Genomic DNA, 21,867 nt, shown 5'->3' on the forward strand with positions numbered 1-21,867 from the left:
CGACTAAAAATTGACCACTTATGATCACAATAGGCCTTCTCGTGACTACGCAATTTTTTTCTATAATAAGGTGAAAAAGGCAACGTGTTTCGAAAAAAATATTATTTTTGAGAGCAAAAATAAGAAGCAGCATTCCTCGTATGTAAGGCCAAATAAGGGTTTAAGTTAAATAACTTTGAATTTATATGAAAGAAAAGAGACAAAAGGATTTCCCCGATTGTCGCATTTCTCAAAAGCACGAGGTGTAGTTCTTGTCTGTGGGCGGCCACGCCATAACATGGCATGTGGACTCATTTACATAAGTGGGACACTGCTGTCTGTTTCCCTCAGATATCACATGAAATATCACTACCATAAGGTCCATAATAATTATACTACTTTTTTTATTTTTATTTTATATAAATTATTACTCCTATACTCATCCACATGCCCTCACTTCTCAATTTTATCTGAGTAACTACAAATTTGATTTATACATGAGGAAAGTAAGATATGAGAAAATATGAAATATCAATTGTGCTCAATTTGAGGCAAGTTTTATTGATATTCATGAAGGGAGTTGTCAAATTCTGGTAGATTCATTAAAATCTGAAAATTAAATTATGAATGAAGATAACTTCATAATTATCATATCTGCCTCATTTTTGGCAACATTTGAAAATAATATGTTACTCGATTTTAAAACACCAACGTCCACATAATTAAACACGCATCACTCTAAAGAAATGAGTTAACATAGCCATAACATTTTTACGTGTTTAAAACCCGATTGTTATAGCATCGTATTTTTCACTGAGAATAAGATAGATGAGATGATTGTCAAAATTCTTGTTTCGTGATTTAATTTTCAAATTTTTTTAAAAAAATGTAGACGGACCAAACTTTTTTGAGGAATTGATATTTATGGAAAAATGGAATTTTGGTGTACATCTACAACCTGGTGGCAGCTGCGTGCTGTCATCTGCTGCTGCAGGCTGTGAAAGAGAGGCCTTTGTCATGCAATATGGGAACACATTTCTATGCTCCCTTCCCTTCATTTCATTCACTCAAATCTTTACGCACACACTTCATAATTCATACAGTAATGTCGCATTTGAGAGAGAGAGATATGATAAACAAAATCATAAAACTGATCTAGGCAATGACAATAATTCATGAAAAAAACAAGAAGAAATTTTATAAAATGTAAACTAATTAAAGTAATCTAATTCGAATTAGTACATAATTGGCATGGAAACTGATAAATTAATTCATACTAATAGCCAAAAGGAAAAGAAGCTCAACCTTCTTCTTCCTCCATTCACCTTTTTTATCTTTTTTGGGGGGAAATTGTCCTCTTTCTTCTTTCCGCTTTTTTCGATGTATAATTTCTGCAACACTAAATTCCACCGATTTTTTGATGGAACATCTACCATCCATTCGCAAATAACTATATACGCATCAGATCGCGCGCACATCCGCAAACAAACGATAAATTACGCCGATTGATCGCACCTACAAAAACCCTAGGCAACTACTACACACCGTCGCGATTCTCCTGCGACTGCGATCCATAAAAATCGACCAATTTCTGCAAAACAAGCACCTGAGTTTTGAGGAGCACGATGTAGTCGGCGGTTTCGAGGAACAGCTGGTCAGGCTTCGCATCTCCGATTTCGGAGGGGATGAGGCTCCTCAGCGCCGCTAGCTTGCCGGAGACTGACGAATCGCTGTTGGTGGAATTGCGTGGGCAGAGCTGGCGCTTTCTGAGCCTCCTGCTGGAGTTTGAGAGCCTCCTCTTCAGCCTTCCAGCGGCGGTTGTGGCCGGGATCCTCGGCTTTGAGCCCATGGCAGCGGCGGTGAGTGGCGGAGTTGGTGGAGGGAATACGGCGTAACGAGAATGGCGTTATGGGCGTATATAAGTAGGGGCGGTGTCGACTGTGGCTGAAATTACGGAAATGCCATTTTCTACTTTTGTTAATAAATAAATATGGGAGATTTATTATAACATGTGTACTGTGTGGGGTTGGATTATTTAATTGAGGGGTGACACATTTGGTCTAGTATGTTATTCACATGAATTTCAGAATTGGATTGTCACGTTATATAAATAAATAAATTCACCAACTATTTTTCTGTTGATCAAATATAGTATATTCTTTATGTAATCAGATTGACTATGGAAAATCATAGTGAAAGTTCAATGGTATAAATATCAATCGCATTCATGTAGATTTGTAGTTAGTGGTCACAAATATGATGATGTTATTGGAAGTTTAAGATATTTCTAGAAATGTTATATATCTACTTAGAATTACCATGCACTACTCCTTAATTAACATGAAACATCCTCATTTGCTATATAAAACACCAATGAAAAGTAGAAGTACCCTAGCAAATAAACTAAAGCACAATATTCATGGGAATAATTCAAATGATAATGCATCACATTATTATATTAATACTATGCTAGAGGTTTTTTCCCTTTAAAGTAGATTGATAATGATTTACCATATTTTCTTTATGCACTTTCTACGCTCGAGCTCTATAATTGAAGGAAATACGTACAATTTTTTCGCATTATAGTAAGTGTTAAATTCTCTAAATTCTGTCCCACATCGACTTGGTGAAGATCCATTCTAATCTATATAAGTGTGGATAACCCTCCCCCTTATAAGGCATTTTAAGGGGTGAGTGGCCCATTTCTAATATGGTATCAGAGTGGGACCAAGTCGATGATGGTTTTCTCTTTATCTCTTATCTACCTCACGAGTGGAAGACCGATGTCTTTTCCGTCCCACATCGATGATGGTTTCTCTTGCATTGCCTACCCACGTGATGGAAGACCGATGTCCTTTCCGGCCCACACGTGAGGGGGCGTGTTAAATTCTCTAAATTCTGTCCCACATCGACTTGGTGAAGATCCATTCTAATCTATATAAGTGTGGATAACCCTGCCCCTTATAAGGCCTTTTAAGGGGTGAGTGGCCCATTTCTAATATTAAGTACAATATATACTAAAATTGATGTAGAATGCAATGATTTTATACAATAATGAAATAAATATCTATGATTTTTTGTAAGCAGAAAATAATTTACAGTTTAATCTATAAAATAATTTAACCTATCAAATACTACTTCCAAATAGGGATGTCAATGTAGCCCGCAACCCGTGGGCTGGCCCGAATAGCCCGCCAAATTTATAGGGTTAGGGCTGGAAATTTCTAGCCCGATAAAATTAAAACCCGATTAGCCCGCACCCGATTAACCCGCGACCCGTTAGGGCCAGACCCGAAAACCCGATGGGCTGGCCCGAAAACCCGATAAAATTTCTATTATTCTATTTTTTACTCCTAATTCGACACTTCATTGATTAATTTTATAATATAGATAACTAAAAAAATAACTTTCAAATTTTATATTAAATATACAAATTATGTATTGAATTTTTATTAATATAATAATTGATAAATAAATTAAAAACTTCAAATTCACTTAAAAATATTTAAATTTCTAAAATATGCATTAAAATTTCACGAAATATCTCAATTATTAGCATTTGATCATGTTTATGATCGAGTTTGACCATATATCTCAAATTTATCATAATTAAATATTTTACATTTTATGAATATAACAAATTTTCATCATTATTTATTGGATTGATCGCATGTTAATCTTATCGGTAGCAACCCGATTAACCCGTTGGGCTAGCCCGAAACCCGAGTTTTTAGGGTTAGGGTTGAACTTTTACAACCCGAAAGAAATCACAACCCGATTAGCCCGCACCCGATTGACCCGCAACCCGAGTAGGGCCAGCCCGAAACCCGATGGGCTGGCCCGATTGACATCCCTACTTCCAAACTTATTTTTATTTTCTCTATCTCATTTTTGTTACCTATCTTTTTCTCTCTTCTACTCGGTGGATGAGTCTTAATAATTTGAACACTAAAATCGAGTTCCAGAAAAATATCCGCCAGTATGGAAAGGGAATACAAAATTTTAAATAATTTGGGCGTTACATTTAAGAAAAAAACTGCATTTTCCTAATAATTATAGTTAAATTAAATTGGATCATGTGCCACCCATTGATTGGGCAAGTCATTGAGTGCTACAAAAATAAGTCCATGTGGCAATGAATGATTGGTGGGGGCCACGCCACGCAAGAGATATTTCAGCAGGGGTGTTTCCGTAATTTACAAAGAAGGGCACCACCAAATTTACCATCTCAATTGGAAATACGTTTAGCGCGGGAAGACGTAATTTAAGCAGTGAAAGCTGCAATTTCCACATGCATGCGACTCATCGAGACTCTTCTACTTGATTTCCTAAAATACCCCTCCATATCTAAATTTAGTTGTCCGGATATGGTGTATTCAATCAATCGCGATTAAATACACCACATGTCAATATCTCTGGATCGCTGAATTTTTATTCCTTGTACATTGAGTTATTTGATTATAAACTCTCATTTATTTATCCATCCAGCTTGGACAATGTTTATAACATTTGTTAAAAGTTTATAGTTCTAAAAGTATATTTTACCTTAAGCTAATTGTTAATCAACTGAGTTTAAATTATAACATACGTAACTAAGTTTAATAGGAACCTTTTTGCATTTATTCTTGAATTATAGTATAGTGCATATATCATTGTTATCTATTTTCCCACACCACACAAGACTATGTTACAACTCACCACACAATATTTCCCCCAAATCTGCCATCGTCTATTTCTAGTTAATCCCAATCAATATACACATTTTGACAACATAACAAAACTCCAGCAGTTTTATTCAACACATGAGTTGAAATTGTGATGATTCAAAAAGGCAAAGGAGAGCCAAAAAAGAAAAGAGAGAAAAAGCAAGTTCATGAGATTGTACATGGAATTAGTGAGACATCTTTATGAGTGGTGACAAATGCCACCCAATAATATTTGGAGGAAGCAAACCAAGGGCATTAGTGGCATGAAAAGGGTGTTGTGGCTTGTAAACCAGTTGGTTTTTTTGGGGGGTTGTGGTGGCCTCTCAAGGGCACATGCAACTGTGAGATGGTCCACCAAAGGTAGTAAAACCAGAGAGAGAAGGATGCACATGGAGAGCACATGCAGTAGGGAAAGAGGAGTGTACCTTTGATGAGAGAGAGAGGGAGATTGCATGTGAGAGATTAGAGACAGTGAAGCAGCATGAATTGTATTCCATGTTCTGCACATTCCCTGCATGCTACCACCTCTTTCCCTTTTAAGACCATTTATTGTTATTAGTAATAATTTTCACTTTCAAATATATATATTCTGATTAATAACTTTAACTCAAATTCAATGAGTTCATTGCCATGAATTAGTGGTCACATATTAATACATTAAGGGCAAATTGTTATAAAAATCATGAAATTCTGATTAAGTCCCCAAATTTTGAAAAATAGCCAATTATGTAATGATTTGGAAACTGAAATACTTTAGGCTAATCTAATATTTTAAGATTTTCATACTAAAATCAACGACTTTTGTGAGTGATATAAAAATTTACAAAAAATCATGAATTTCGGATACACAATTTCCTTCAAATACAAATAAACGAGTTAAGAAAAATATCAAAATTATGATATAATTGGCTATCTTCGTGGGATTAACTATCATTTAACCAAATTTCGTGTTCCATAAATTTGTACATAAATTAGTACTAAAATATTTGAAAGTAGTAGTAATTCCCTATTTTATCATTTTGCTGTATTTACTAGTAATCAATATGTCTACGAAAAGTAATTTTGGTAATGAATATGACGAATGTTTATGCAAAATTAGTATAGTAAGAGGATGAGAAAATGAAACCCGAATCATTATATAAAAACTTACCACAGATAGATATAGACTAATTTTTATGGACAAAACACAATAAAAATAAAACTATTTTTTCATGGACAATTGAAGATGCCATTTCAATTTCATGATTTCATCTTAATTAAAGGGACTATTGGTGATGCGCACGGTAGTATAAAAAAGGGATAATAGTTGCAAATTATAATTTGATGATAGTTTCGCTGCCTGTGTTTTTACCACAAATTGATACTAGTAAGTCTAGTATTAACATCACTACTGCTTGAGAACCATTTAAATAAATTGGAAAATTGTTTAAACATATATTAGTAATTTACAAACAGAATATATTAGATAATACAATGTTAAAGCTACTATTATTCATAACTTTGCTTTTTGAAAAAAATTAAAAATATCAAGAATAGAAGGATATAAATACAATAGCAAACAATTGAAGCACCCTTTATTCAACTGTGTAGGCAATAAATAAAGTAGAAAAAACTGGTGCATGAAAAATTGGAAATCTTTGCCCCATATAAACCGTCATTAATTAGTGACCACATATTGTTTGGCTAATTAGGGTTGGAATTCAATTATGTCACATGTCTGCACGTGGTTATTCGGATTAAACAAAATATTCACGTGAGCAAGGGCGGCTTATGCACGTGACGGCATTAATATAATTAAATAATTTAACGTAATCTCCACTGTCTTATCTCTCCTACCCCATCCAAAAAATTGAGATTCACAATTAATTGTTTATTAACTTAATTTTCGCATAAACATACCATAATATTAAAATAATAGCCTAACATTTCTTTGTAGCTTTGTAGTTGTTGTGCATGTCAGAAATTCTATTACACACAAATGATTGGTTATTAACTTAATGAAATTATATTATGGTCACTTTTGTACTTGAGAGAATATATATGCTTTTGGAATTCTGAAATTTCAATTGAAAATGTATGAGAAAACATTGATTTACGTAACTTAATGAATGAGTTTGTACGCATTTGTTTGTGTATGTTTAATAAAAACTAAAACCAATTTGAACTTTATAAATAAAAAAGAATGACTCATCACTAATAAAAAAACGTCTGAATATAATTATTGAAACTCAAAAGAAAGACAATGATATATTTGAAACGATTTCGCTTTCAAGTATTTCAAAATCAACACTCAATAATCATTTATAATGAACACACTTTTTTTAACATAATAAAAAAAATAAAATTGAACACACCAAAAAATCAAATGATTGGTCCTAAGCATGAATCAATTAGTAGTTTCCCTTAAAAAAAGTCAATTAACAGTAAAATTATTAATTATAGTATATAAAGATTATTCATGAGAAATACTATAAAAGAATTACAACTGCACTAACACGATAAGGATATTATTATTATTATTATTATTATTATTATTATTATTATTATTATTATTATTATTATTATTATTATTATTATTATTATTATTATTATTATCGGTTATGTGGCTTACAATTGAAATGAAACTTCTAATAAAATAGGAAAATGAGTTTTAATATACTTATTAAAGAAAGTGTACCTAATATTAATTTTTTTTGTTTTGGTAGCTTTACATGAACTAAAGATCAATATTTTGTTACACATCTATCAGATACAATTATACAGTACAATGCCGCCTAATAAATTTTCGTCCTTTAATTTGACTTATGCTTTATTCCTTTTGTTTTTATGTGGGTCCACGATATTTATATCATGAGCCAAAATCTGTTGTAGTAATTTCTTCGAACTTAAAACTCAACTAATTAAGAAAAAGTCCAATTTTATTTTCTCGATTCATTTATTCACAATTATTTGTAGCTCTTATTTTCTTGCATACTATGTATAAACAAATTCCGTGCTGATCTCTTATGAAACCACAAACTTTTACTACAACTTGATTTTTCTCAAAAACTTTTTTTTATCGTAACGTCAATAACATGAACTTTCAGTTTGTTGCTATTTTCTCAAAAAACACTATTTTGGAAAATTATTCTCTAATGCATCATTATGCATGTCACCTGTCAACGAGCCACGTAGATATTTCCAACTGCCACATATATTATTTTTTTCTGGTAAATATTGTAACAAAATGACAGTTATTTTTATAAGTGCTGCAACTTTAAGTTTATAGGAAGAAACCAAACTATGATAAAAATCTGTGGTTTAAATTTGTGGTCGTATCCTCTTTGCAATTGGTAATTTGGGCTCGACCTCTTTTCACAATTTCACTTGACTCCTATACAACTTAGCCCACCCCAATTCTACATAGTAGTATCATTTTTATGTTTATATTTCAAGATCCAATTTTCAATTTAATTTTTGTGCATATGTTTCAATTGATTACTATGACTTACTAGTATTATATCTCTTTTGAAAGATATTAACATTTAGTGATATAGTACATACTTATTAGGGTTATCATATAATAATACCTCTTTGCTTTTAAAATATTTATTGGATAAAAAAAATGTATGGCATCATAGTAAAAAATTAATAGTTCAAAAATATTTTCACACTAGTATATCCAGCCAATCACAATTGCAGAAATATATCCGGACTACTAAAATTTACTTCCCTTGATGGCATCCCATGGATAAACCCTAATTCAGTTGATTTGTGTGTTTTCATAATGGAAAAATGAAGATATCAAATCTAAGTTGATAAACTCCTAGTCTTCCTTAATCCAATCAACAAAATCACATAAATTCTTATGAGAGGAGCCTCCTACAACACTACTAGCCAAAGTCTTCTCTTGAAGCTCCATCACCCTTTCCTTATACCCTCCATCTCCCAAAACCATCTCCACCTTCCCCTTAATCTCCTCCCTCCCAATGATCCCATTCCCACCCTTCTCCAACCTCACTCCCACCCCCCAATGATCCACAATATAAGTCTCGTTAAGAAACTGGTCCGCAAAGTAAGGCCAGCACACCACCGGGACCCCACTACTCACGCTCTCCACACTCGAGTTCCACCCACAGTGAGTCACAAAGCACGCCACGGCCGGGTGGGCCAGCACCTCCTGCTGCGGGGCCCAGTCAACAATCTTTCCCCGACTTCGCACCCTGTCCTCAAACCCGGCCGGGTAGGCCTCGCTGACGTGGCAGGTTATGTCACTCCTCACCACACAGAGGAAGGGCAGCCCGGTCAGCTCGAGGCCGAGGGCCAGTTCGCGGAACTGGGCTGGGTCGAGGAGGGTGAAGCTCCCGAATGCCACGTAGACGACGGAGCGTGGCGGGTGGTGGTCGAGCCAGGAGAGGCATGTGGGGTTCTCGGGCCAGAAGTGGCCCGCCTGTTTGGCGAGGCGGCGGGTGGCGAGGAGGGGCCCGATGGGGCGGCAGTTGTGGAGGAAGTCGAGGGCGGCGGGTTCGAGCGCCGACGAGGAGTTGCAGATTAGGTATTGAGCGAGCTTTGCGGATTTGTTGTTTTCGACGATGGATTGGAAAATGGCTCTCCGGCCTGCTAGGTCTGGGAGACACACCCATGCGAAGTGGTTAGGGTTCATCTCTGGCATGGACGGCGACAGCCGGATTGGGTCGCTCTGCAGGGGCGTTCCTGCTCGAGTATCGAAAACAACAAATATTCCAGTGTAAAAAGATAAATGAAATGACTATATATTATTCACATAGGACTATAGTTGAATTTGGAACCCTATGGACTTTTACTATGATATCATCTTCTGTGTAGACAGAAAATTTAACTAATTATAACTAATCTTAGAGGATTAGGCGGTCCAAATTAGAAATAAATTACAACTCGTGTTTGTGTTGAGTATGGAGTTTGAAGGAAAATGAATTAGTCCACTACCGCGACAATCCAACTCAACCGCGTATGAGTCTACCCCACTTTTTATAGTGGAAACTGAAAGGATTAGAATTCGTGTTTTTTTTTCGTGCCTATATATGTACATTCTCTATTCGAAAATTATGCTCCTTCTGTCCCGAAACATTTTCCTTTTTGGATTGTCCTATTAAAAATGAAACATTTCTTAAAATAGAAATAACTTCATCTCTACCTGTTCATCTCTCTTACTTTACTCTTTCTTCATTAACATACAAAACAATACTACATAAAATCTCATACCGATAACCAAATGTTCCATATTTAATGACAGAAGGAGTATAATGAAATCATTGGATTGTATATTCAAATATAGTGAAACTATTGGATTTGACAATTGACATCACTCCATAGGTAGATTAAGATACGTATCGTTTCTAATTGGATAAATAATTTAAAATTTATTTCATTTGTCTTCGTGATTACCTATGTTTATTTCTTGATAGTTTGGGGGATGGCGTTAGCAAATGAAACAACAAAATACTTTACATCAGCGTAAGGAGAAAACCAGTAACAAACCGTCAGTGTCAATGACTCCATCGACGACGAGTTTTTCGGCGCTGGTGGTCAAGGCAAGCAGCGCGGCCGCTCCAGGGAGGAAAGCCGCCCGCTTGAGGTCGAAATTCCGGTAGGCCTGAGTGATCTTCGCCATGAAAACGTCAGTGATGATGCACGTGACCGCGTCGGCTTGCGTGGTGTTGATAGATCAGATGAGCGCCTCGAGCTCGGCCGGCAGCACCCGGCCGAGCGCCTCGACCGACTTGGCGAAGTCCATCCGGTCCTCCCAGCAGTCGAGGCCGTCCGACACCGACACCAAATGGAGCAGCTTCTCCGTCGCCTGCGGCGGCAGCGCCTCCACCACTCGTTGGTGGTTGGATTCGGTGTTGACGAACGTCACTCTCACGCCGTTCTTCGCTAGGCGTTGGCTCAGCTCCATCATCGGAATCACGTGCCCTTGTGCTGGATACGGAATCGCCACTACATGCGCTCGTCTCCCCATTTTCTCTTTTTTCTTTTTTTTCTTACACTGGCTTTATAATTTATAGGTAGAAATTCGAAATGTAGTGTTTGTCTAGTGTGGTTAGTTCTTGTTGGAGGTGATTGTTTTGAGATAGTTTCAGCCTTATATTAATTGAGTTGAGGCCGGCATGCAATGTGACAATATCTATACATCTTGCTGTCTCTAGTAATCTATTTTGTCATTTTCATTTAGCACAATGGAATTTTCCAAAATTTAAGTGGCGGCTGATGTCTCTTTTCTGCCAAATTTGTGTTTGCATCATTTTTTCCATCAAAATCTTTCTTCTTGCTCTTTCTTGTCAATACATAGCAATGTTCTAGTGCTTGGATACCACAGCTCATTCAAATATTTTGGGAATGAGTTTTAAGAAAGCATAAGTATAAGTGATGTAGTTATTTTGGGAATGAGTTTTAAGAAAGCAATATCAAAAGAGTTAATTGGATAAAATAAAGTAGAGAAGTAAAGATAGAATAAAGTAGGACATGAAATAAAATAGTAGATATAATAAAGTGAAAGAGAAAAAAAAATTGTATTTTGATTTTAAAAAAAGACTAATTTTAGGTGAGATGTGGAATTCAAATCACATATGGAGGGATTACTACTATCTCGTCTCTCTTTTGTCTTCTTTGGTAGGCTTTCAATAATTATAAAGTTTTTTCTTTAATAAATTTAAGATAATATTACAATCAACTGGTTCACAATAACATTTCAAACGGATATTGATGATTATAGAATTAACTTGGAAGATGTGTAGCTTGGGGTTTGATCGATTGTTTAGCATGTTCTCTGGTATTCCTTTGTGGCTTGATCAAGACCCGCGGTAACCTATGATATGTGTGGACTTGATCTTAGCTTAAGATCAGGGGTTTGTAGGGGTGCGCGTCGTTAACCTTTAGGAGAGCAACCAAAAAATAAAACCATGAAAAATATTGCTTGCAACTTTTACTTATACTCGGATGAGGGGATGTAGTTTGCATCCCAACAACTTTGAAAATCTTACTAGCAAATTAACTGATAATCACTCTAAACAATTTCTATCATCCTTTATCCATTCAACAAAACTGGAGAGATTCTTGCAAGAAGACCCTCCTTCTCTCACACTATCCACAGTCTTAGATCCAAGACTCTTCGCTCTGTCCTTGTACCCTTCATCACCAAGCAGAATCTCCACCTTCTCCACAATCTCTCCGGCCGCAATAACCCCGCTCCGGTCCTTCTCCAACTTCAGCCCCACTCTCCAAACCTCAACAATGTAGCTCTGGTTAAGGAATTGGTCCGCAAAATAAGGCCAGCACAAGAAAGGCACCCCACCGCACACGCCCTCCATCGTCGAGTTCCATCCACAATGACTAACAAAACAAGCCACGGAAGGGTGGGACAGCACCCTCTGCTGAGGTGCCCATCCCACCATCTTCCCGCGCTTCCTCACTCTCTCCTTGAACCCCTCCGGGAAGCATTTCTCCGCTTCTTGAGTCATGTCCGGCCTCACGACCCAAAGAAAAGGCCTCCCGGAGCGTTCTAGGCCGAGGGCCAGTTCATGGAATTGGCTCTTGTTCAAGAGAGTGAAGCTCCCGAACGCCACATATACTGTGGAGTTCGGGGGCTGCCTGTCCAGCCAGGATAGGCAGGCCGAGTCCTCTGGCAGGAGAGGGCCCACTGCGATGAGGTCGGGAAGGAGCTTCAGAGCTCCGGCCTCTAGCTCGTGGGACGAGTTGCAGATTATCGAGTCGGGGAGAGTCTCTGTCTTTATGTTTCTTGTCATGGATTGGAACATGCGTTGCTGTGATGCGAAGTTGCCAATCTGCAGCCATACTGATTCTTGGATCTTCATTGCAGGCATCTCTGGTGAGAGGCGAATCACATGTTCCTCCTTCAAGGGTGTCCCTACGCATCGCACGAGAGTAAAACTAGTTAAAATAAGCAAAGGAAAGAGATAGCCGTCATTTAAATCACGAAATTTGATCACTCCTATTAGATTAGAAAATGAAATATTAAATCACGAAGTTTCTGTTTTTCTAGTCGTGTACAGACTAGTGAATTTGAGGTACTAAAAGTTTGTTATCCCAGCTCGTTTGGACTTCCTAAGCTCATGATTACCAAGGACGTCGTTTTATACACAAATGAGAAAATTAAGAAACTTTGTGATTTAATACTGACCAAATTTTGTGATTAAAATGACAATTATCTCTAAAGAAAACGAAGCAAGGCTCTCACCATCGCCGTCAACGATCCCGTCATCGAGGAGGCTCTTGGAATGCCTGGCAAGAGCGAGAAGGGCGACCGAGGCAGGCAAGAAAGCCGATTTCTTGATCCCCAGTTTGTCAGCCAAAGCCAGAGCCCATATTAAGCCATAATCAGTGATGAGACAAGTGACTCTATCACTCTCTGTTGTGTTTATCTTTTCGATGAGAGCCTCGAGTGCTCGAGGGACGGCCCATCGATGCTTCTAGCTTCGCAAGGTCGTTTCTGTCCTCCCACGGCTCCAGGCCGTCGGGGACAGAGGCCAGAGTGATGAGCTCACTTATGCTTGACAGCGAGCGCATGACTCGGGCGTGGTTGAAGTCGGTGTTGACGAAGGTGACTCTGATGCCGTTGTGTGCCAGCCACTGTGCGAGCTCCATCAATGGGATCACATGGCCTTGGGCTGGATATGGCATGGCTAACACATGTGGCCTTCCCATTTTTTCTTTTTGTTCTTACAAAACACTCCATGTTTGTTCATGATATGAGTTTATGTAGTGGAAGAGTGTGAGAGTTCGACATCATTAATTTGTTGTTATGTTTGCGTTTCTTTGTTGATGACGCCGGTTTTCAACGGTTGTGGAATCTTGATTCTTGTGAGTCGGCCGGCTCAGGAAGATTTGGCTGTTTAGAACGGCTGAAAATCTATCTATTTTCGTAGAAAGCCAAATGGGCCGAAGCAGTCTCTCCTCAGCCCAGATCAACGGCCCAATACTATGTATGCATTTGAGATATGTACTTGAGACAGAGGTAGTTTCATTATCATATAGGGTTAGGCTTTTTTTTTTAATTATGATTATAAGAATTTTACAGTTATATCCTTTTCATTGTCCAAGAATATTAGAGATTGAATTAACCTCGGTTATTACTTTAAGTTAATTTTTCCATAGGAAAAAGTTCAAAACTTATAATACGAAGACTAATGTTATGTGACAGGGGAATTAGGAATCCACCTAACAAAATTAATATCCTTAGGAAGGCATTTGATAGCTATATTAGAGCAAATTAAAAGCTAACATATGGCTTCAACAGTGTGTGTGGATAAGAATGCTAATCTTCGTGAATAACTCATGTTATTTTATGACCAGAGAATCTCACCATGTAGTCAAATGTTTCATCCTATAAAATTAATCCCCCATTTTGATGGGTTACAATACACTAACAATTTTGAAAATTAGGCATAATATGATAAAATTACTAAGCTGTCCTCTATATATCTTTCTCATTCTCAAATCTCAATATGCATAGACATATTATTGAGGGTATTTTAGTATCGCCCCAAGCAAAAATTAAGGATATGTTGAATTTTTAACTAAATTATTGAACATATAGAAGTACATAATTAGTACTACTACAAATCATTATTTTCAGTCATTACAAAAACGAGAAACGTCAAGGTGAAGTATGTATATTCAGATATAAAAACACTTGTCTTTTTCTTCTCCCATGATTAAATCAGATGCTGTTACCTCGTCAGTTCAGTATCTGTTTTTGGAGAATTGACAGTGCAGACAACTAATAAGTCGATTTTTTATTTGTACATTTTAATTCTTCATTCGCTGACCTGTCGTACAAAACTACATTCAAAGGGACCCTTACATTTTGCCGACAAAATCATTTTTTTGTTCCAGTTCTGAAGAGCGATAACCTTGTACAGTTGTACCTGACAGAATCTACTATAAAGGGAATAGAAGCTTCTAGAAAGGACATTGGGATATTCATTTACTAAAAGAGCTACGGAGATGCACGTGGGCTAAAAAAGTTAAACCTAATGATTCATATTTTACATAAGACAAGAGTGAATCAAAAGTTTTTTGTTCAGTTCTAAAATTTTCATGCACAATACAGGAAGAGCCATGATTTACACAATAATGGGGACAAATATTAATTCATACTACTATCATCATAAAATATTCTAACCGTGTATATATTGCTTGTCTTTGTTTAAAATATTCTATATGGAGTACATTATTTAGTAGTGTGCTTTCCAAAAGTGAAAGATCTACTGAAAAACAAATAGCATAATAAATAAATAGCTTTCCTGATATATATCCTGCCTCTATAGTGGAAAAGGAAAGGGTCCTTCTAATTCAAGAAGATCACTAACCTGGCTTGCATTCATCACATGATGCATTTTATCCCATGTCAGTGGAAATGGTAACTCGAGTTCTAATTTGGTCTAAGATCACAAGGAAATACATTCTCCGTCTTCTGGTATTACCACAGGCATTGGAGATGCTCTGACATATGTCTGAGGGGTGGTTTTCTGCACGGTTGATAGGCCAGAAGATGATGCAGGATCAGCGTGCGCCTTGCAGTGGAACTTTGCAAAACGGTTGAGTGTAGAGAACTTTTCAAGTTCCTGGCTTTCCACTTTGATGTCCACTACTGATAAACTTCGATCAAGTCTGCCATCATCAGATTGACCATGATTCGTTTTTTCTTAAAAGATATAATTGAAAGATAACTTTGGCTCAAAGCCTCAAAGAAAACTGGATCAGAACTAAATGCTAACCTGTTAGTATTACAATAATCATAAAATTGTTCGATAGTAGTAGTACTTAACAACTTAGAAAATGCATATCCATTCAATGGAAACAATTTGATCTCTGCAATAGGTGAACAAATTCTTGCTTCCTTAATCCATAGTAATGCTAATCTAATATGTGCAGATGCTTCCATGACTAAAACATAGATATTCTTACCTTGAGAGGTCACCTTCAAGCTTCTCTGCCTGAGTAATTAAGCATTCGATAGTTTTTGAGAAACCGGATGGATTAGTTCTCTTCAAAGTGTTCAACTTGCCAGGTGACCTGAACGATTTATAACCAAGAAACTAGGCGTTCATAATGAATTAAACTGATATTGGATTGGACACTAGCAAATCAAAGTAATAATCTGGAGTACTAAATAGAGAAGAATTAAACTTGAAAATAGCAATTCTTACACGTCAATGCTATCCACCGGCATTTTACTGTTCAGGTTGCATGCGTTTCCTAGTGTAGTTCTCGCAGCGGAATATGCCAAATAGTCACAGTTTGAACTGGCATCTCCAGAGAGAATACCTTCTACTGGAGGTCTGAAGATCTGCTGCACAAGTTGTGTCGTGAAGGTAAGTCGTCTTTTCGCTTGTACCACAGGGTGCACATTAACAATTTCGGCTTCATTTTTCGCCTGCCAGTGAGGAAATCTCAGCAAACATGTCTTCGTTCATAAAAATTTTAGGAAATTATTTAAGCATTGCAGTACATCACGAGACCGGTCTCACCTCTTCCTGCCTTCTATTCAAAGCTTGCGCCCATTCAAACTCAGCCATGCTGCCAATAAGATAAGATTTAGCAGAGGGAAAATCAGATAACCAAAATAGTAAGCTCTTACTTATGCAGAAAATATGCCTACATGAACATTGAGGCAGAAACAAGAAAAAACAAGGCATCAGAACAGCAGAACCCATATGAGTTAGCTTTACATGGCCTTACCTGATGTTTTGAGGCCTTGGTGCTTCAGAATGAACTTCTTTGTGCCAAGGTTCCAAGTCAAATGCAACAATTTTACGCTTCCCCAGTTTTGAAACAGACAAATGTTGGTAAGAGACATCCGAAGGCAACATACTAGGGGATGATAAATGTTTACTCGCTATCAAGGTGGCAGCTGAAGAAGGCCAAGTACCACTTTCGTGAGAACCGTTGACAGAATCAACCTGCATATTCAATCTACTTTCCGGTAAATTTCCAATACATATTCCAGAGAATGGTTGCATTGCCGCAGTCACAGATTTCTGGTTATAGGTTGGTATGGCCTCAAAATTCTTGTTTCCATTATGCTTAAACCAAGATGGGGCCATTTGCAAACTGATCTGGGATTGGTTTGCTAGGTTTGAAGCTTCCTTGTCGATGGAATGACTCTGGGATTCATTCCAACGAAGTGACTCCATCTGTTGGGAACTCCGAAGGGAATCTGTCGATGAAGCTTTTGCTGGTTGATCATTGGACTCTTCTGTGAAGTTCCCCTTAACATTACCAGGTAAAAATGCACCAGCTTTATCTTTGATAGCAAAACTCTGCCCTCTAAACAACACCTCTCTAGAATCGGCAATTTCCGTCTGATGATTAAATGGAAACCTCTTACCAGAGTCTGTTTGACCATCTCCGGGCCGATTATACTGGTGGAGCATGGAGAAATTTTTATGCAAAGGATGGCCAGAGGCTCTGCAGTCAGTAGCAGAAAAAATCGCCGATTCAATGTCTTTCTGCTCTACTTGATAAGAGGGATGAGGAGATGCATGCCTCATGTATGAACCAGACGCCACTACATCTACTTCTGAATATTTTCTCAAAGACTGTTGTGAATCAGTATTGCTGCTGTGTATCTTGGTTGAGCTCTCGGGGAGGAAATTAGTTTGCTTCTGTTCATCACATCCTATTTTATATTTGTGTTTTGACCAGTCGAGACTGGATTGCTCTGGAGCCCAGGAAGTAGTCTCCAAACTGCTAGAAGCTGAACCAGGGGTACGAAACAAACTGGATGAGAACTTGTTGGCTCTTGGAGAAGTCGTGTCTTGCTGAGTGGTGACAGCTGTCCTGAGAGGCAGAAGCCCTGTTGGAAATCCAACACGCTGAGAAGAAACTGATGTTCCACACGGTTGAGCAGCTGCAACGTTCTCCATAAGGGAGGATCTGGGACCAGGGGAAGAGGCGTTGGTTCTTGACTGCAACATGTAACTTGGTAATGATGGAGTGGGATTTTGATTCCGGATATAATCCTTCTCATAACTATTTGGAAGATATCTGGCATTTATGTTTCCCTGCAGGTAGAAGGTTGACAAGTGAAGGATTACACTGATACGGTGATGAATCATTTAGATATATATTCTCGCCGTCACAGAAAACCGTTCTATGATTACATAAAAAAAAAATTCTACCCACCAACGACGAAGATGGAAAAAGTGAGTACGACTGTGGAGTACTTGAATCTGCAGGCCCTGGTCTTAAGCCAAGTTCTTGTGAATTGGGAATATTGCTGCATTGTTCAGAACACACAAGTAACAGAAGAATCAGTTCGCTCATGGATATGTCATGCTTGTTAAATAGATCAACCTTGATGCAATATGATTAACTCGAAACAAATACCAAATTAAGATTTGTGTATAGGCTACCGAAGTGATGTTACAAGCCCTAAAAAATGGAACATAATCTGATTTACTAGTTAACAATCCACATTATAAGTAAGTGTCTCTCTAAAGATATCATAACATATTCGGACATCTTGTATATTGTACCTACCTTTGAGCAGCCACATTTTGACAATAGAGATCTGAAGCACCTAATCCAGGACCCATCTTCTCTGACTCTACCGGATACCAGTGGAAGTTCGGCTGGTTCAACTGTAACAAGAGAACAATATAGTCACCGATTACTGTCCTTTCATGGAGAAAAGAAACAAAGTTATCTTTTGCAATGTACTCAAAAAGGGTTTAGCTTCCAACTAAAGGTATATTGGCCGGTACTGACTACTTCAATAATTTACCATGTCCATTGGACATAAGTTTATACAGATCCCTAATCATATAAAATTTATCAAAAATAGACAAACACTGCAAGGGTAAGACATCTCCGAACAACCTGACCAAAGGGCGTTTGAAAACCTCCAGAGATAGGATTTGAATGCCATAAGGTGTCTTGCAATTCATGACCTGCATAAGATCAAAATCTTCATTATTGTTATTGTTATAATAATAATACTAATAATAATAATTATTATTATTATTATCATTGCTTGTGATCGATACCCCAAATTTGCATGAAGGTCTAGAAAAAGGAAGTAGGGTACTTCTTAATATTTCAATTCTAAAGTTTGTCACAGAAGAGATAAACCAACACTTTGCCTCCGGAAGTTTTTCAGAAAAAAAAAAAAAACTTATTCAGTCATTATGGGATTCTCAGCAATCACGAGCAGTAAAGTTAGAGTATAAAAATGTGAAACATAAACAATGGAAGATATGGTGCAATGTTACCACCAGAGAAGGTAATGCAGGGCCTTTCTTCATATAAGCACATACAAAAGGTTAGGCTAACCAGTTTTTGGATTCTCCCTATATTGAGCAGTTCGAGTATTTTCTGAATGCAAAGAAGTTTGAACCGGCTGATTCCTTCCGATAGGATGCTTCAGCTGAGAGTTATAGCCAGTCGAGCACTGGCCTGAGATGTGGGAGCTCTCGCACTGAAATTCATCTTTCTGCTTACAGAATTGCTTCCCCGAGTGCTGAAAACCAGGGAAACTACATTTCATATCAGGTCTGGCGAACAACTGCTCGGGCTCTGAGCTTGGAGAGGAAACATTCTGTAAGTTTCTATGAACCCAATTATCTTGCAGATTTTCTCCATTACTGAGATTTGAGGGCTGATTATCGCTTGATGGTTCTGGATTCTGGAAGCTCAATTCACTCCACTCCTCTTGCACTACAGTATCACTGCTAGAAGTTTCAGTCACAGCAGACTGCATCAGAGCACTCCAGTGACCAATTTGAATAGACAGTAATGTATCCGCAAATGATGGGTTCTCCACTGTACAATCAAAATCTCCATTACCATTTTTGGCCCTGGTGTCAAATGATGACGACCAACCACGGTCATCCGAACTGTACAATATCTTTCGTTCCAAGGGATCCAGAGTAGCAGAAGCCTCAGATGTGTCAATTTTTGATACCTCTCCTGGAGAATAACCAGGCCAACCAGTGTCTTCAACTTCAAGCCTCCCCATGGATGTACTCCGCTGTGCTGTGATTCCTTGTGCGGAATAGTTCATAGGCAAATGATTGCTATCAGAACTGTGAAAAGGAACTTGCCCATACAGATTCTTATCATCAAACACTTGACTCGATAACAAGGAGCCATCTGACACAATGCTTTGGTCATCAGAGAAACTCCCTTGATGCACTGGAGACATGCCTAAAAGGCTGTTATTGCTATTGGTCGACAGATTAGCAGAAATATTACACGGATCTTGGGGATAAGGATATTGATTTAAATTCCTATTAGGATTCTGGCCGGGATCACCATAAATAGACATGTCAAATTGTGGAGGTGACAGGCCTTGTGAAAGAACCAATCCACTGGGGAACCCTTGAAAAATGCTGGATTCACCTTGTTGTGCCATTTTCGTGTTATCAAACATTAGCATTTGTAAATCACGAATAGAGCCCCTGTTTGCTGTAGGGGAAAGCTGAGCTGCTGAAGGTTGCCTTGACGCCATCAGCTGATCCACATAAACATGATTATTAGCATCACCAAGTTCTTGAAGCTGCTGCCTTCGCTGCAGCTCCTGCAGCTGTTTTAACATAATTTGGCGTTGCAACATCTTTACATCCACAAGCTTTCAACTGCTGACCCAAATTTGTGCCCAAAAAAGCAACCTAACCCCTCGGATAACCGAATCATGCTGCTTTACCCAAAAAAATGGAAATCCCTGTCACATTTGAAGAGTTTAGAATTACATGAAATATATGAGCGTCAAGCGATGCATAAACAAAAATGCAGATGTCCTAAAGGTTAACTAAAAACATCTGCAATAAATACTTCTGATGTCAAATTAAGACCAGTAAGAAATCCAACCACCATTGCCACCACCAAACTGCTACTAAATTTAGCTTCAACAATTTCTTTTCAAAAGTAATTTTGCCACAAAAGTAACCATGCAAAAACGAAAATTTAGGGCACAGCTTAACCAAAAAGAATCACATCAACCAAATTAGACAACCTAATAACACTTGCATAACACGAAACTATACACGAATTCTTCAGAAAACACAACTGCACCCTCAGGAATATCTACTCCAGTAGAATTTCAAGTGAATTAAAAGGAAAAGAATCTGATCCCAGCTGATGGTACTAGTCAAGCATTCAGAGAAAGCTGAAACAAAATTCAATCTTGATGAACGCACAAGCAAGAAGAGCGGCAAATAAACGAAGCTTGTGCAGATTCAGAGTTTGATCTGAGTAGAAAATAACTGTATTAACATAAAACTGCACGTTGTAAATTTAATTGTTCAACTTACTTTGTAGAAATATGAAGTGATTCGTGAAATGGAGATCAAATAGCGCAAATTAGCAACTGTTTTCTCTCTGTGTATATACATCCACAAAGCATGTACGTATACTTCCCTCACTGTACACTGCCTGCTTCTAGCTTTCTCTCTCTGAACAGTGAGAAGGTTGGTTTTTGCTTTCACACAAAAATTCTTTGAAAATAAAAGACATCGATTTTTTTTAACAGAAAATTAAAGAAAAAGAAATACTTATAATAATATGGTAAATTACCGTTAGGTACGGTCCCGAGCCTCAGGCTTGGGCTGTGGCCTTGCAGGCGTGTTGTGGCATGCGGAAATCTGAGCCGTTGGGCTAGATATTTAGCTTTAATTGACGGTCAGGGATGAAGGCGGAAACTCACGCACCTAGTGTTGTCGTCACGCGTAGACGCAAGCGCGTGGACGGTGATTTCATACTTCACTTTTTTGGTGTTATTAAAACAAAGCGAAATATTTTAAACTTTGATTTCAAAAATAATTAATTCGACGAAGTAAATCGGATTTGTGTAACATGTACATGTTCAATATTTAGCATAGGTGTGTTAAATATCGAATAAAATGCAAATTCAATATTAAACTTTTTCTTGTTTGGTCTATCAAATATCAATATTAATGCTGCAATCACGTTTTGGATTGAGTTTTTTCTATGGTATACGAATTATTTAGTTCATATAAAAACACAAATTTTATAATCAAGTATTGATGTTTTCAAAAAAAAATTAAAAATTAATACACTAAAAAATGGAGATGCGGGGGATCGAACCCCGTGCCTCTCGCATGCAAAGCGAGCGCTCTACCATTTGAGCTACATCCCCATTTGCTTGAAATCAATAGGTTTATTTATTTAGCTAATAAATATT

The 21,867-nt window shown here is 37.6% G+C and overlaps 4 protein-coding genes, 1 non-coding gene and 1 pseudogene across 6 annotated transcripts; all 6 read right to left on the bottom strand.

Moving 5' to 3' along the window:
* Positions 1-1,516: 1,516 nt before the first annotated feature.
* LOC121771980 lies at positions 1,517-1,828 on the bottom strand. Its single transcript, XM_042168887.1, has one exon. It carries the CDS (start codon positions 1,826-1,828, stop codon positions 1,517-1,519), a length of 312 nt encoding a protein of 103 aa, XP_042024821.1.
* A 6,543-nt stretch (positions 1,829-8,371) lies between these two features.
* LOC121770741 (UDP-glycosyltransferase 83A1-like) lies at positions 8,372-10,544 on the bottom strand. The gene is made up of 3 exons (XM_042167509.1): positions 10,414-10,544; positions 10,182-10,380; positions 8,372-9,377 (listed from the first exon to the last, which is right to left on the bottom strand). Exons 2-3 carry the CDS (start codon positions 10,312-10,314, stop codon positions 8,491-8,493), a joined length of 1,020 nt encoding a protein of 339 aa, XP_042023443.1. The 5' UTR covers positions 10,315-10,380; positions 10,414-10,544; the 3' UTR covers positions 8,372-8,490.
* Positions 10,369-10,662, bottom strand: LOC121770742 (UDP-glycosyltransferase 83A1-like). Its single transcript, XM_042167510.1, has one exon. The coding sequence runs from the start codon at positions 10,660-10,662 to the stop codon at positions 10,369-10,371; it is 294 nt and encodes a 97-aa protein (XP_042023444.1).
* Positions 10,663-11,595: 933 nt separating this feature from the next.
* Positions 11,596-14,003, bottom strand: LOC121771137 (annotated as a pseudogene).
* An 832-nt stretch (positions 14,004-14,835) lies between these two features.
* LOC121771523 lies at positions 14,836-21,169 on the bottom strand. Of its 2 annotated transcripts, none has more exons than XM_042168321.1 (10): positions 20,978-21,169; positions 18,999-20,388; positions 18,546-18,616; positions 18,207-18,307; positions 17,850-17,943; positions 16,404-17,728; positions 16,193-16,241; positions 15,872-16,098; positions 15,630-15,737; positions 14,836-15,332 (listed from the first exon to the last, which is right to left on the bottom strand). In XM_042168321.1, the coding sequence occupies exons 2-10, from the start codon at positions 20,278-20,280 to the stop codon at positions 15,110-15,112; spliced, it is 3,480 nt and encodes a 1,159-aa protein (XP_042024255.1). In that variant the 5' UTR covers positions 20,281-20,388; positions 20,978-21,169; the 3' UTR covers positions 14,836-15,109. The 2 variants fall into 2 exon arrangements, with proteins under 2 accessions (XP_042024255.1, XP_042024256.1); XM_042168322.1 differs by lacking the exon at positions 14,836-15,332 and adding an exon at positions 15,368-15,533.
* A 580-nt stretch (positions 21,170-21,749) lies between these two features.
* TRNAA-UGC lies at positions 21,750-21,822 on the bottom strand. The gene has a single exon. It is a non-coding gene; the product is annotated as a tRNA-Ala (tRNA).
* Between the last annotated feature and the right edge of the window lie 45 nt (positions 21,823-21,867).

Source organism: Salvia splendens, chromosome 16 (genome assembly GCF_004379255.2).
Source record: "Salvia splendens isolate huo1 chromosome 16, SspV2, whole genome shotgun sequence".
NCBI classification, from domain to species: domain Eukaryota; kingdom Viridiplantae; phylum Streptophyta; class Magnoliopsida; order Lamiales; family Lamiaceae; genus Salvia; species Salvia splendens.